The sequence below is a fragment of the Rhinoraja longicauda genome, chromosome 15, assembly GCF_053455715.1.
Source record: "Rhinoraja longicauda isolate Sanriku21f chromosome 15, sRhiLon1.1, whole genome shotgun sequence".
Classification (NCBI taxonomy): Eukaryota; Metazoa; Chordata; class Chondrichthyes; order Rajiformes; family Arhynchobatidae; genus Rhinoraja; species Rhinoraja longicauda.
In genome coordinates this window covers 37,802,527-37,819,511 of record NC_135967.1, presented here as the reverse complement: position 1 = coordinate 37,819,511, position 16,985 = coordinate 37,802,527, and the positions used below count along the sequence as shown (strand labels likewise).

Below are 16,985 nucleotides of genomic sequence, written 5' to 3'. Positions count from 1 at the left end.
ATTTTGTAAGAGCATTGGTGAGTTTTCCTTGGAAAAGTGTAGAACAGCAAAATGATTTTGTAGGTTAACAACTATTACAATCTTTGATATAGTATTTTTTACATCAGCCATCAGAGACTCCCAGACATTTGAAGAGTTGGTGTTCTCAACAATCCACAACCATAGGACACGAGCTCCCAGCTGAATAACACCACAAATTCAATGTTGGGCTGGCATTACCTGGAGCCATTCGAATTTTGCACCTTGTGAACTAAGATGTATTCTCCCATTAAGTTAATCAATACTTAGAGCAACAGTTTGATGTGAACTTGCAATCTGGATGCAATCAAAGAAGTGGTACACCATCCTGTCTTATTAATAAGATAGTATTTTTGGTCATATTATATGAATTATGATCTTAATTATTTGCAGCAGAGATTGATTCATATTCATGGTTGAAAGTGAAGCTATGTTAGTGTTGAGGAGTCGAAATCTACTAACTCTAGAATATGTGCATTTTAGCTTAGGAACAAAACTAGTTCTAAATAATACATTAGATACATTTTGAATACCCTGAAATAAAACAAAATACTGCAATTGTTGTAAATGTAAAAACAGTAATGTTGAAAAGGTCAGGCAATATCTGTAAAGGGAAAGGGAATCACAGTTCAGACTGATGACCTTTCAGCAGCGCTTGCCCGATGAAACATTTCAAAAGGTTTTTTTTCAAATAATATGATCGATTAAATATTTTGAGGAATTTAAATTTTCTGCCAAAGTGTCTATTCGTCTACTTTACAATAAATGTTCTGCTCAATTGCACATTCCAATAAATATGAACAAAGCTTATTACAATACTCAAATTTTCTTCTTTAAATGAAAACTTTAACTGATATATATGAACAGCAGCATTACTTTAATCCAGGCTGCAAACTGGTAGAACATGTTCATCACCAAAAACCTAATAATACTGCAAATCTCAAGTTCTTAACAAAGGGCAACCTAATCTAAAAGATTTTTAGTGACTGAAACTAGTTTCATGATTGTTTCATATTGTTGAAAACTATTATTAACATTGCTTGCTGGAAGATTCAGCTTTAGACACATTTCACTTGTGGCTGAAAAGGCAAACACAGTCATAAAAAGGACAGAGAAATGTTAATTTACTTTTTTTCTTTTGTGTCTCCTTAACTTGCAGCTCATTGGTGAAGGATTTGCCAAGGGTAGAGAAATGACTGAATATCCAGATACCTGCTGGCCAGGTGTGTAAAATAACAGGGTACTGGCAAATCAAATCACAGAAAACCAAATGTCAAAACATATCGGAAGCAGATAGTCAGGACACAAAAGTGTCACAATGTGACACAATGCAGTTACTATAACCAGTCTCGCCACTCCACAGACCCAAGTTCAATCCTGATCTCATGTGCTGTGTGAAATCTACTCATTCTTCCAATAACCATAAAAGTTTCCTATGGATGCTCTGGTTTCTTCCCACTTCCCAAACAAATGTGGAGATGGTAGAATAATTGACCACTGTAAATTGCCCATTTATATAGCCACTTTCATGTTCTAAGAAGATCCCAGAGGACCCAATTAAATACTTCTGATATGTACTCAGATGGTTTTGTTTTAACAAGTGCAACAGATAATTTAAGCAAAGGAACACATTAACAGCAACATTCTGATCTTGGATGAATGGCCGAATGGCCTACTCCTGCACCTATTTTCTATGTTACTATAATTACGATAGTATGAACTGGTTTGGTGAAGTTGGTCAGGATGAACATTGGCCAAGAATAAAGGGAAAATTCTTCAGTAAAATAAAGTCATATGGTTTTTGATAGCCACCAAAATAACATAACTGTCCCATTGTCATTGCATCCAAAAAGTGGCACTTTCGACAGTCCAATATAATGATTGTGCCAAACTAGAGTATTTGCTTAGGTTTATGCTGAAGTGTTTGGAGTAGGGTTTAAATAGACAACCTTTGGACCAGCTGCACCCAATTCACAAAAGGCAGCAAAAGAAAAAATGCAACAATAATTAATGATGAAAATGAACTACAAATTAAACTAATAACACTATCAAGTTCCATGTGACAATTAAGCTTACAGCTATTTGCATGACATGCTGCTTGCAACAGTTACCTTTGAATACAGTATTTACAATTTTAAACTCTTTTGAAATCTCCATGAAAATCTCAGAATTCTTTCATCGAGTGCAATGATGCACATGACTCAACAATAGAAATTGACAAATGGTTTTGCTATACCCCTTTGAAACTACCTGGTTTTTTTAAAAAAAAGAATGCAAGAATCCCATTCCTTTCAAGAAACAGTCCCTACTGAAAATGTGCCCAAAAGTCAAATAATGAGATGGCACCATTGGCAAAATTAAATACTCTGCCTTTGGAAGTATTCACTTTAAAAATAATCCCACATCAAAATTTTGAGAACCAGGGGAAAATCACAACCGTATGCAGGCAAAGGTGTGGAGATGACTTGGTGGAACTATCACACGATTCTCACCTTCCTCTGCGCCACCCCACCACGTTATGACCTAAAAATTGAATTCTACAGATTACTTAAGAATGTATTTATTTCACAAAATGCTGGAGTATCTCAGCAGGTCAGGCAGCATCTCAGGAGAGAAGAAATGGGTGACGTTTCGGGTCGAGACCCTTCTTCAGTCTCGACCCGAAACGTCACCCATTCCTTCTCTCCTGGGATGCTGCCTGACCTGCTGAGTTACTCCAGCATTTTGTGAAATAAATACCTTCGATTTGTACCAGCATCTGCAGTTATTTTCCTACACTTAAGAATGTATAATACAGATTTGATGTGCAAATAAGTTTGCATTACAGCACAAGCCCCTTGTGAGAAAAATCATGTTTTGCTAAAGTTATGGCAAGGCAAAACACAAGATGTTAAATTTTGTTGCATTTCTTGTGGTTTATCACAATCTGGATTTTTTTTAAATCCCCATTGGTAACATTCTGAGAATGCCAATTTCAACACTGAAGTTCGTTACATCTATATGCTCAATGTCACAAAAATTATTTTAAAACATGGAGTTGCTTCATTACATTGACAACAAAATGAACAGAGGATATTTTGAATATTAACTCACATGCTTAATTACTAGCAATTTCTGAAATTACATTTGAACTCGTAAGTAATTTCAATTGGGAACTTTTTAGACATTATAAAGACGAGGATAATTTACTGCCATTCAGCACATGGAGAGACAATTCAGTCACGTTCTCCAAAATTAGTTTTCCATACATGATATATTGGTGACAGAAAAGATAAATAACTTAAGAGAAATAATATCTAGCTATTCAAAAACTCACAATTCGGAGCTTTTTCCTAAATATTTCCCACACCATTTTCCCCCAAAAAATCACTAAAGTTGTACAGCAGTCTGAATGAAATGTACATAAATATCCACAAAAATGTACGTAAACATCCTTTTTTTTTTGTTGCTGATACTGCACTGAATCCACCATCAATTACTTTGGAGTCTACCTGTTTTCTTCAGTCAAACTGAAATCTTCTGGAAAAATCACGTCCTAAATGCATGCATTTAAAAAATGCAACACTGAACCTGAAGCAGAATTCAGATTATACCAATTATTTATGTTCCAAGGTCACTAAGGCTTCACGACCATTGGGATGAACGTCATTCAGGAATCTAAAATCGGAAATCAGAGAGGTAAAGAATCTGCTTTCATAAAATTTATTTGCCAGTGAATTTACAACTACAAAGGCAAGTGAGACTAGTTAAACAGCAGTAAAAAGTTGAACCAATTTTCATAAACATGTAGCAGAGATGGATTCTCTTGGCCCATCTTGATGCCTTTTGTGCACTAATCCTTCATCCGCATTAGCGTCTGTATCCATGCCTTTCCAATCCAAGAACCTGATCTTTTTAAACATAATTGCATCTGCTTCCAACGCCGTGTCTGGCAGCTTGTTTTAGATATTCAGCAGCCTATGTGTGGAAAAAGATGTCCCTCAGACCTCCTTTAAATTTTGTTTCTCACCTTAAACCGGTGCCCTCAAGTTGTAGATTACCATGAGAAAAAAGATTCCACCTATTCCCCTCAGCCTTCTACATTACAGTGAGAACGTCCAGGCTACTCAATCTCTCCTTATAACTGCAGCCGCACTCCAGTCATGTATCTTCCCAGTGATCTCTTCTGCACCATTTCAAATACCTCCACAATGTACTGTCGTAACCAGAACTGTAAACAAACTCCAAATGCAGCCCAACCAAACCATAACTGCAACATTACATTCCAATCCTTATATTCAATGCCTCCGCCTATTGTCAAGCATGCCAGGTGTGCTTTTTCCCTACCCTATCCATCTGTAACGCCACTTTCAGGAAGTTAACAACTTAAACATAAGGTCCTTCTATATATCATTGCTCCCAAATTTCACCACCCCAATTACCTGGGCTAAATTCCATCTGCCGCTGCTCTGCCCAACACCTCAGCTGATCTATATCTCTCTCTATCTTTAAATAACCTTTGTATCTCCAACTTCACCAATTTTCAAACTTCCTAATCAGACCATCCACATTGCTAAGCCCGAGAAAGCTAGATGATAAACTACTGGGATTTCTGAACAAAAGTAGAATGGATTTTCAGGGTTTTACTTTATAATTATTAATGGACACAATTCCATTAAAGTAGATTCCCAAAGAACAAGCAACAGTTGAGCAAACAAAAAGCATCTGAAAGGGGAAGAATGGAGATGGCTCACGCGCAAACATATTATTTCAGAATTCAGGTATACAACGGACAAAATGCAGGAATTGTGCATATGGCTAATTAGGAACGAATATACATAAACACAGGGTAGGTACCGGATAAAAATCTATTGTTTAGGATTTTACTGCAAATTTTCATCATTTTAATCACATGATGACATTCCTTCACACAAAATCTCCAATCTGTCAAGTTCACTTTATTATTCGAAGGCTTCATAGCTTCAAGTTTAGCTTGCCCAATATTCTGCTATTAATTAACCATCACTCATATCTTTCCTGGCCATTAATCAGAAGCTCCAGCCCCAAGTAGACCAAGAACAGGGATAGGATAGGGACAGGGATAGGATATATTTCCTTTGGTCACAAAAGGCAAACTTTTGAGTTTTACAAACCAACACCAGAAATGAAAAGCTGGCATCTCAAACATGGCAAACAGCAGAGAATAAATGATAAATATGTATAAAATACTACTTAATATTGGAATTATGATGGTTACTTTATTGATAAATGATTCTTGTGTTTGAAACGTAGCTGTAAAGGGAAAACAGGGCTAAAAAAGGCAGCAATACGCTTGGCAAATTGCTTGTACTTGCTGTAATTCAAAGATGAGCAATTGAAAGATATAGGATCATGAGGAAGCAGAGTCTGAAAGACCTTAAAATATAATTAGATCCACTGGAATGCAAAGCTCCAATCCATTATCTGTTCCAATAACTCACAGGCTATATTACCTCAATTGTTTTTATTTCAGATAATTTTTAATTGCCATCTTCCATTTGTTCATTGACCCAATATATTTGTGAAAACTATAGCAAAAGAAAAACCTGAAGCAGTCACGCTGAAGGAAAGATTGTCAAATAATCTAACAGGCAAGTCAAAACAAGGAAAAATGCATAAGTCAACCCAATTCATGTAAACTAATAGTAACCAATATGTATATCAGGGTAGACAAAAATAAGTGTTTGCAATCATGTTGCTATCAGAAAAGTTTAGAAATTATCAGATTTATCAAAGGAGAAAATGCCATGCTATTGCATAGAAATATAAGCTCATTGCAGAGAAAACATCATGACCCCAACTTCTATGCCACCTATGCTGGAGCAGTTATTTCAGCTGAGAAGTGCTTAAAAAGGTAAAAAATCTTAGGTGACAAAAGGATTACAGTTGCTAATCAAAAAGAGAGACATTTCCTAAAGAGTGATATAGTGATTTACCAGAGAAATTTTGTTATTATAAATACAACGTCCTAGAGCAAAACATTCATGCTATCTGATCAAAATGAAAGAATTCCTAACCTCGGAGTTTATTTTAATCTTCTAATCACTGGTCACAATCAGTCCTAATTCAAACCCATGGCTGCTAACATATTACCCTTGGTGGCTAACCTATTTTGGAAATGTTATGGATGAAGTCACCTTGCTCATTCATTGCTTGGTATTATATGCAAATCCACTTTTGAAACCAGGAAAGGAAAATTTCCGTCACTTCCGATGATCTGCTTCAATTCTCCTGCTAGCCTAATATGTTCTACCTGCCTTTGTCCTTTTTTTTAATCCTACCAAAGTAAAAAGCATTTCTAAAGCAATCTCTTTCTGGTATTCTTTCAAGTGATCCAGTATTCCCAACTTCACTACCATTTGATTAGTGCAGGTGTTGGGGGTTATAGGGAGAAGGCACGAGAATAGGTTTAGGAGGGAGAGATAGAGTGGTGGAGTAGACTTGATGGGTAGAATGGTCTAATTCTGCTCCTATTACTTATGATCATCTCCAAATGCCGGCGCAAAAATATAATATCCATAATGGTGCTTAGCGGGACAACTTGATTACTTCCAACCGTCTTCTTAAAACAATGAAAAAAAACGTAATATTTATATAACATTGGTTCTCATTACTATTTAGCAGTTTAATCTCCTTTCACTTCCCTCCTCCTTTTCACATGAACCCATTTTACACTTTGGTCTTTAAATTCCAGTTTTAACCTCCAATTATTCTGATAAGCTTTCACTGCAAATTTGGTCATTAATCTGAACATGATCCATTGCATTTCAACATTTCCTACTTCTCATCAGTTCTATTGCTATTATTTCTGTCCAGATCCCAATTGTAACTGAACTGAGCAATTTTGTTTATAGGCCAATTGTAGCTTGCTCTTTGCAATGCACATGCTGTGAACATTACTTCACAATTTTATTTGTTCCACATGATTTCTTGAAACAATCCTTCCTTTATCAGTAGATTAAAAATTTGATCTAAGGCACAACAACAGATGCATTTCACACTTTGAACATATACATTACCTTTAAAGCAGGAGAACTTGGGATGGTCAAAAAAAAAGCAAATGTGCAAGTTGCAGGATATATGATTGTTTCTTCACAGCAGCTGGAACACATAACGATTGCAGACAAATTCCTGTAACAGTGAATGTGCTGCAGGTTCATTAATACAAGATGGAGAAATAGAAAGGATTACACATCCACAAAACTGATTGTCAAAAATTTGTCAAGCAGTGAGAAAAATCAGTGACATTCTTGAAGCATCGGCAAAATAGGTAAATCTAGTGACTATATCCAGAATAAATGAGGCAAATAACCAAGTCAATAAATATTTGGAGACAAGTGCTTGGTGTTCACAGGATGTCATCCATGAATGCAAATGTCACGGATATCAAAGAATGATTTAAAAATAATACAGCTGAAGTCTGGAGGCTAAATAATAAACCTAGTGAGCATCACTAGCCAGATATTTAATTGAATTTTCCAAAGCAAAAATCTTTAAAAGATCCTCATTCGTTTTGGTGAGAATATGCATAACTTCAAAAATACTTTTATAAATAATTTGGTTTCACAAAGTATCACCTCTTGCAGACTAAGAGATGAAGTTGTCTGGGACAATTTATAAAATAACAGCGATGCCATTTAATATACTTACAGCACAAGTGCTGTTTTTCAAAAGATCAAATACATGATCAATTGTACATGTTTGCTAGAATAGGGTAGATTATTCTTAAATGAATATAGGCGGCACGGTGGCGCAGCGGTAGAGTTGCTGCCTTACAGCGAATGCAGCGCCGGAGCCTCAGGTTCGATCCTGACCAGGCGCCATCTGTATGGAGTTTGTACGTTCTCCCCGTGACCTGCGTGGGTTTTCTCCGAGATCTTCGGTTTCCTCCAACACTCCAAAGATGTACAGGTATGTAGGTTAATTGACTGGGTAAATGTAAAAATTGTCCCTAGTGTGTGTAGGATAGTGTTAATGTGCGGGGATCGCTGGGCGGCGCGGACTTGGTGGGCCAAAGGGGCCTGTTTCCACGCTGTATCTCTAAATCTAAAAAAATCTTTAAAAAATAGGCGTATATAAAGTCATACATTTAGAATATGGAAGTGCCTTCACTTTTTGGGATAAATAAGAATGAGCAATTGACTAATCAGGCCATAAAAGAACCTGGTTAGGGCATATTAAAATAAGCAACAAGACAGGATAGTGACCACACTTCAAACGTACTTCCTTGGTTTGAAAACATACGTTATTTCAAGCTATGAAAGGTGTTTTATATATAAGCTAGTTTGACTTCACATTCAACATGCCATGGCAAACTCAGAATATTCATGAAGCTAAGTTAGAAGAAATTGGGAATGCATGGAGGCATTGGGGAAAAAGATACGACGTAAGTTAGCTGCCAATTTTCCACGCCTTCTTTCAAATAATGAAAAATATATATGTAAAGTATGTCTTTGAAATTATACGTAATGAAAGGTCTGCTGTAAGCAAACTATTTGCTTACATACCTAAGGGACCAATTCCACAATTCAAACTCGAGGTAAAATTGGAGATAGAAACTTACTAACATGACTGCAGAGATTACCTTAAAATCAATTATAAACCAATTGAAAGCTATCAAAAGGAATTGGATCAGTAATAGATGAAAAGCAAAACTGAAGACTATCATATACCATCATTTGCAGCACAGAAGTTGTAAAAATGAAACCAACTGTTGCCCGTAGGGAAGCAACATAAAAGCTTGAGGTAAAATATATGTTGTGTATGGAGTTCTTGACCGCGCAGATGTCCGTGCACAAGAGCTTATTATGACAAGACCAGTTTTTAAATCTTTCTGCAATGATGATTTTTATTTCAAATAACAAGTTTCTTTAGACCAGCCAGATGTTACGTACCTTTTTTGTTTCCACTATTATGTTGACTCCACCCCCCCCCCCAAAAAAAGTGGCTTTGACAGCTCATCTGCATCAAAATGTATCCACCAAACTAAAGTGTGTTCCTTCTGGACTCTCAAAGAGTTGCACTATAGGCAAGATGACAAAATGATGAGCAAAAGAAAAGTTTCAACAAGCATATTTCTGTTATCAACATCAAAGATTTTCCATTAAGATTCACATTTTTACGAGAACTATATCGCAAATTGAGCAATTTAGTTTTGGATGGACTAAACTGCTGGCTGCCTTGGATTAGCAGTATTTAAGCTTGGGACGCATTAAAAAAATTCCGACTGTCATCTACAAAATCTGAGACATTTTGATTAAAACTAAATAAGTTTATCCGAAATTAAGACATAAAAAGCTGCAGTAACTCAGCGGGACAGGCTGCATCTCTGGAGGGAAGGAATGGGAGATGTTTCAGGTCTAGTCCCTTCTTCAGACTGGTTAGGGATAAGGGAAATAAGAGAAAAAGAACAATGATGAAAAACAAAGATATGCAAAAAAGTAACAATGATAAAGGAAACAGGCCATTGTTGGGTGAAAACGAGAAGCTAGTGCGACTTGGGTGGGGGAGGGATAGAGAGAGAAGGAATGCCGGGGTTACTTGAAGTTAAAGAAATTAATATTCATACCACTGGGCCTGCAAGCTGCCCAAGCGAAATATGAGATGCTGTTCCTCAAATTTCTGTTTAGCCTCGCTCTGTCAATGGAGGATTCCTAGGACAAAAAGGTTTGTGTGGGAATGGGAAGGAGAATTCCTTTAGCAACCGGGAGGGAAATCAGGTAGGTTCAGGCAAATTTCTCCCTTTATTTAACAATATCCTAGCCAAAAGGTCGGGTTTCACCTATAAACAAAATTGACTCAAAAAAAATCCTATCAACTCTTAAATCTACAAATGATGAATAATTGAAATGAAAGGTAACAAACTTTGCAAAATAAAAAAAATACTGCTCAGGAATGAGCACCAACATTTGTTAATTATTAACAAAAAAAATCTGGGGCTGTAAATGAATACATTACAATACAGGAAAGATTGCCGAGAACTTTATTTGCTTCTTAAAGCGTGGATTGCAACGTATACCAAGCAACTGTGAACAAACTAGAGGGTATCAATTTCAAAAAGGTGGGTTTATATTTGATTTATTTTCCTGCAAGTCAGGCATGTTTTCCAGGGATCAGGTGAATTTTAATTCTCATGTCCCAACCCACAAATACAAGATAATTCCTGATAGATATGGTCAGTAGTTTCAAATATTTCAATCTTTAGAACCTCAAAAACAGGATTCACCATATCCTTATAAAGCCAACACAGCATGGTATGGTCAATAAACTTCAATTCTGCCTAGTTCATATCAAAAGGCTTAAGCCCATTCCACATTCCAACAAACTCAAATGCAAACCCACCTATTGCCTACATTTTGCTCCCATCCCCCAACCCCATCTGCTATATTTAAAATACTAAACACATCAACATAAAGCCTTCAGCAATACAAAATAAAAACACATAAGCCATTTGAGATTCCATTTTTACTGTCTGAAATCACTTTAAAAAAAACAAAAATCACAGAAGACGAAATTGTTCCAGAAGACTGTTTCATTGAAGGTGGTGCTAGAGTAGCTAAACAAATATCAAAATAGTAACATCTCAGTGAGACTTTTTGTCCAAATTCTTTGCAACTTGTGCATTACATTATGTACATTGTGGATTACTGAAACATATCATGCACATTCACTAAATACATCCAACAGGAAGTTAAAAGAATATTTGAAACAGTAAAATACCAAAAAGACCTTATGTACTAAAGCTCATTACAACTGATACAATCTGCAAAAATACTTGAGGCAATTAAGTGGAATGGCTAAAGGCTACTGTATTTTTCAGGTCTGTATTTAGTATCTACGACGTTTGTTTGCACCAAACTCTCCAACTTGATTTCCACGGGGAAACCCAGCAGGGCTGCCAACCATCGGTCCGCCCATGTTATTTGCTTGACCATCCATACTTCCAGGGACAAATCGATCATTAGGCTATTAATTTAGTTAAAATGCGTAGAAATTGATATTAGTGTTCATTGCAAGTCCAACGTAGATTTTACATTAGGCAGGTTGAGAATCCCCCAATGGAACGATGAAATTCAGCAGGGTCCAGAAGTACCGATAAAAAAAGGGAAAGGGGTAATTATATTAGACTTACAAGATAATAACAAACGTAGGGAAACATTTCAGCACCTTCCACTTGCTGTTTGTATACAGCACTTACTAAAACTGACAAAATATAAATGTACAAAATAAGAACAAAGAAAACAAAAAAGGTAAGCCAACTACTCTTTCAGGAACATCAATGGTAGATGCACATACACACACACACACACGTCAGAAGTTATCAGGTAAAATAGTACATGCTCCTAAAGTATCCTGATATGAACCAGGGTCCCAAAATGATGTACACAAACGCTTGAGCATTTATTTGTTAAATAAGTGTCAACACTTTAACAGGTTCCAAATAAGATATAATCACCTTCGTTAGAAGCGTGCTCAAAGACTGGGCTTGACTAGAAAGCCTCAGTTCTCAACAATAACCAAGAGCCAGGGAAGGCTCATACATGGAATTGTGACAAAGAATTGATATCTTAGCAGAGGGATAAAATTTGCAAAATAAAATATATATTGATGCTCAAAAGCAAACTATCAAAATAAATAATTCCATCGGCAAGATAAATTGCAACATACATAACAAATATGGAATACAATAGTACAAGTTAATTCAAAGTTGCTTAAACTTCTAGAATGGGAATATTCTTACTGAAGAACAATAAAAGCAGATTACTTTCTATTCTCCATACAAAGGCAAGTCAATGATATATCACTTTATCTTTCCCATTCATAACATTTACCAATTATACTAGGAAATAGATCATGTAAGCCACCCATTAATACTATCAGATTAGTATTATAAAACTCCTATATTTAAATCACATTGAAAAGTAGTTTCCCTCCTCCTCGTTTCATGAGGATTTCACTTTCTGCATCTTGGTTAGATTCCTGTAAAATCGCTTTCATAAAAAACCTTCACTGAAAAAGCAACAACAGAAGCTATTAATGGTCCCTATACTAATTAAGATCCTCCTCAGAGCAAGTTCAGCTCTGGTGCCTCTAGCCTAGGAAAAGGTGGGAGTATGAGGAGTCAGCACAATAAAAACCCTTTCTATAAATGATGTATATAATTAAAATATAACTAAATTAAATGTAATTAAAAATATAATTAAAATATAAATATGTCTACCGGCAACATGAGATGCAATGTCTGGATGAAGAATCGGGGCACGGGTGAGGGGGGGTTAGTGGAATGGGAACTGGGGAAAGATAAATCAAGTCACGGGTCCAGGTATTAATGATGAACAAAAATTCAGCAATATGCTAAGCAATAGTTTCAAAATTCAAAACAAACTGTAAATGGAATGCCTTGTCCTCAATGTTTTGACATCCAGTGCATCACCTCCCAAATCAAAGTTTTCCATTAGTGACCCGATGCATACTGTCTCAAAAAAGTTTGCAATATTTTAAAGATATTAAATATTATTTTTGGAAATTAACATGCTGCAGTTTTTTTAATTAAAAACTAAAATACCTGCAGTCAGTGAATACTAGTACGTTATTATGATCATCCGAGTTGTTGCGAATGATGTGCAATAACATTTATCTAACTGTGTGATGGATGAGCAGAGCAAAGGTTGCAGTTGGGGGGGTTGAAAGAAAGGGTTTATTCCTGGTTGCATGCATTGCAGTTACTATCGTAATTTAAATTAATTACCTGGACTAAAGGACAATGCAAAGTATTCAGACATCAATACCAGTCAAAAGTGCAAGTGAAGAGCAGAATCTGGGTTAAACATACTTTGACATTTTCCTGAGATGACTTAGGCAATAAAACCAACAAGCATATCATCTAAGGAGTTATCTCTAACTTCAGAACCAGAGAAAGAAAACTACAAAAGGTTTTAAACAACAATAAAACTCCAATTTACCAAATGGTACAACAGCACCATTAAGTGTTATGTTTACAAATAATTTCAAGTGCACACATTAAAAATATTCCATCAGTGGTGGGGGAGAACAGAATTAATTGAGAGCTCAGTTAGCGGAAGAGAGCATTGAAATCCATTAATTGTATTCCATTCTATACTCGGCATACTTATTTGCATGGCCTAACAGGTTTTGCTGGGAAAAATGTTCAATAGCAGCATTCAATACATATTAAACCACTATTGCGCTGTTGAACAACTAATTTTTCCGTTTTCAGTTTACTATCCCATCTCATTGAACTGACATATTAACAGTTTAATAAGTATCTCAAAATTGTCTCTTGCCCATTGATTCAAATTACAAAAACTCTTGACAATTACTTCAATGCAACCTAGAATTCAATTGGACGTTTGGATTCTTAAAGTCAAAACATCTATAAATATCATTGACTTGGCTCGACCAGACTAAAATCATGACATTGGCAACAGGCTATCACGGATATGTCCAAGAAGAAACAGCTGCCAGAAGGATTAACACAAGTGGTCTATGGAAAAGCACTGCTCAATAATTATGGCACACAAGCGCTATCAGCACATGTACTTTTAAGTAGCTATAAACTGTTACATTAAGAAACCTGCACATTGTTGTTCTGGGGCATCACACAACAGACTGAATGAATAAGCAGCAACCAGGGTGCGTCACTCGCCATATTGAAACTGACGGGAAATTTATCGCCTTTCTGAAGGTGCCCGACATCAAATGCCACAAAACTTCCCCACAGAAATACAAATAATATAAAACACTTGAGGAAAAGTCACAGGTTCCCTGCTTCCCTTTTAAAAAATAAAAATAAAAGGAGTACAGAGACTAGTGCTTATAACCATGTTGCCAAAATACAATTAAAATTAAACTTCCCTCAAACTGTCACTGGCCCATTTTGTACAGCGGATTTCAATGTGTAATTTTAGATGCGACCAACAAGAAATATGATTGCACATGAAAATGCTTAAATCCTCATTGTGCATCTCACATATTAACAGTATGTTCTGGAATATAGAGCACCATGCCTTTGACACTGATGATACAACTTCATGCAAATAGTTCTGCTATAACATGCTTCCATGACACGAATTGGACACATTGCAATTGATGAATTAGGGAACACTATTTGCATTACGCAGGCCAAATTGGTTATAATGTGATTTTGATTGGAACTTGAGAACCACTTCAAAGCTACTTTGAAATTGACAAGCAGAAAGAAAGCTGTCTTGGAAAAAACTGTTCACATCACAGTAATCGCACTATTGTCTCTGAGGAACAACGGTGTCAGTTTAATTGCAGGTGACCATAGAAATTGATCAGCAATAGCATCTACTGACACATTTGCAAAATTATGCTCTATTATACCATACTAGAGTATAATATAGTCTTTGGCATTCATTTATTTGCATTAACAAAAATAAACTTGTAGCTTTTAAAAATACCTTTATATTTAAAAACACAGCAAAAATAAAAACTGCCTGAATTGCAATTGCTCCTTCCCCAATGACACACGTTTTCATAACATCATTTTCTATAATGCATGGTTTGTTGGGAATGCAACAATCACATGTGAGTAGAACTACATATACTTAAATGGATCAACTGCACCTTTCTAAAATCAATGGAATTCAAGCCTCATCACTCAACAATTCAATTTCAAGAAAGTCTAATTAATATCTACAAACACAATACAGTAAGTAGCTGGTGCATGAATTGACCGGGTAACGACAACTACAAGAGGAAGCCGTATTATAAGATCAATTATCAAAGTGTCAAAAACATACAAATGTAGAAAACTAGTTCCAAATATATATTTATACAAAATATCTGCAAGGTTGTTCCTTATTTGGAGACCAAGTGCCCTCCAAACAATACTAAGATTAATTAATAGTCCTGGCCACTGCTTCAGGATTACTGAATTAGTCTAAATGATAGCATGATGGCATCTCATGGGGAAAAAACATAATTAGCCTAATAGAACAATAACTTCCCCAGAACAATCGATTTTAAGACACCAAATAATTTTACATTAAAATCCTTCTATAAATTAAGAATATAATTTTTCCCAGCATCAATATATTCATGATGAGTGGCTACCTTATGTATATTAGGTTCAGAAATGTTTCTATTCAAAAATGATTTCCAGTAAACCCAACCTTCAAAATCTACTTGGCGAGGTGTAACTATAATACGCATAAGTCAGTATAATCCTATTCAAGAAAAAGAATGGGAACAAAACGTAGCAATGCTTTCTTCAATTGATAATAAGCTACACAGGACACCGTATAATCAGAATATTGTACTAATAGCTTTCAGACAAAGAATGGAATGAGTGATTAGGCAATAAGTCAGGTAGGCTGGAGTTTCTCAAAAAATGGACTGTTGGGCCATATGAGCTTTAAGCTTCGAACATGTATGCTTGTTGACACAATGGTTTATTGACACAAATGCCTTGTATCACAACAGCACCATCAATGCTGATATAGGTATCCATTGTCCCATTAGTGCCTTTTATTTCAGTACAAAAACTCTTTATTCACTATGTATCTAAATAAATGATTTGGCATATCCACACTAAGTTAAGTGGTATTGCCTTTAGAATGTATGACTCTCAAAGTTTAGTACCTGCTTGCCAATTATGGATTATTTTACAGTTAACCTCCTGAGACACTGCACAGAATAGAGACCATGTGCAGGCTACAGGTACCAATGTAGCTCAGATTGATTTTAAGTCACATTCTGCACATAGCTTTTCCATAATAAATTCCCACATTCAGGTTTAAAAAGGAAACTACCTGTACAAGCTTAGCACAAATACAAGTGCCTTCTCCTTTCGGTGGTTGGAATACAACACCACCACTGGCACGAACCATGTCATTTTAGTCTACAAGCTTAAACGGTCAGTTTTACAAGTGTGGATACAGAAATCCAATGTAAAGAGGTGACAGAAAACACAGAAAATGTTTTAACTGCTTTAAGTAATATATGGAATCAATGAAAATTACAGACCAGGCAATAGTATATAATATTATTGGAACAAATTCCATGTCAAAGAATACACAAGAATTAACTTGCTCTCAATATAATCGTGGAGCCTAAACAGTTAAGTCTACAAGAAACCTGATAAATGGAATACAAAACTGGAATACAAATTAAGAATAATTCCCTAGAAGTATTTTATTCTGAGAAGTTGACTGTCACCTATTTAAACTTAAACCTCTTTCTCAGCATTTCCAGAAGTCTGCATTCAACTTTTCCCTTTGGATTTTCTTCTATTTTTCTATCCATTCCCAATCTCATTTTGGTACTATGTGTAAACCCAGTTCAAACGTTTACTGAACCTGGTATTAAGTTATGCAGATGTTGGTCCAGTAAGGGACTTATTCATCCTCATCACCTGGGAGCCTGATGATCTGATCAGAAGTATTACGGAATATTAAAACAAGACTAAAAGTTGCTAATGAAGAAAGAACATTCTTCTGCTAAAGAAAGACAAACGTTCAAAGCATTGTCCTTACAAAGAAATTGCATCCCCAAATGGTAACTTGCCATTTAGAAAATAACCGGGAAGTCTGAAATTTGCATATTCCATACAGCTATCTTGAAATGTATTACTAAATTCATTAAAGAAAAGCATACTGCTTTCAATGTAGTTAGTATAAACTGATAGATTAATATCCATTACAATGCAAGCCCGGTCGGTGTAATGGAGATCGAATCTGCGTTTCCTGTGAGGACTTGGAATTAAGAGATCTCTTAAATATAAATATACTCTATTTATAGAGTATAAATACTCTATAGTATTTTAGAGGCTATACGATATTAAAATCCTGCTGGTTTTCTCCTCTTGCACAATTCCATGTCACTTTGACATTGAATCAACCCAGAATAACAGTTAGTGTGCAATATATGAGAAAAATATTGAAAATAGCACGTCATTATGAAAT

General features: G+C 35.7%; 1 protein-coding gene across 4 annotated transcripts in view; it reads right to left on the bottom strand.

The window, feature by feature from the left end:
• LOC144600665 (non-POU domain-containing octamer-binding protein-like) overlaps positions 1-16,985 on the bottom strand; it is a 70,278-nt gene that overhangs the window by 22,434 nt on the left and 30,859 nt on the right. For 3 of the 4 annotated variants that reach the window (XM_078412516.1, XM_078412517.1, XM_078412518.1), the window contains one exon: positions 10,002-11,001. The exons of the other annotated variant lie outside the window; for it this stretch is intronic. In XM_078412516.1, the coding sequence (XP_078268642.1) occupies positions 10,864-11,001 (138 nt within the window). In that variant the 3' untranslated portion in view covers positions 10,002-10,863. Of the gene's footprint in view, positions 1-10,001; positions 11,002-16,985 lie in introns of those variants that run through there. 4 annotated transcript variants of the gene reach the window in all.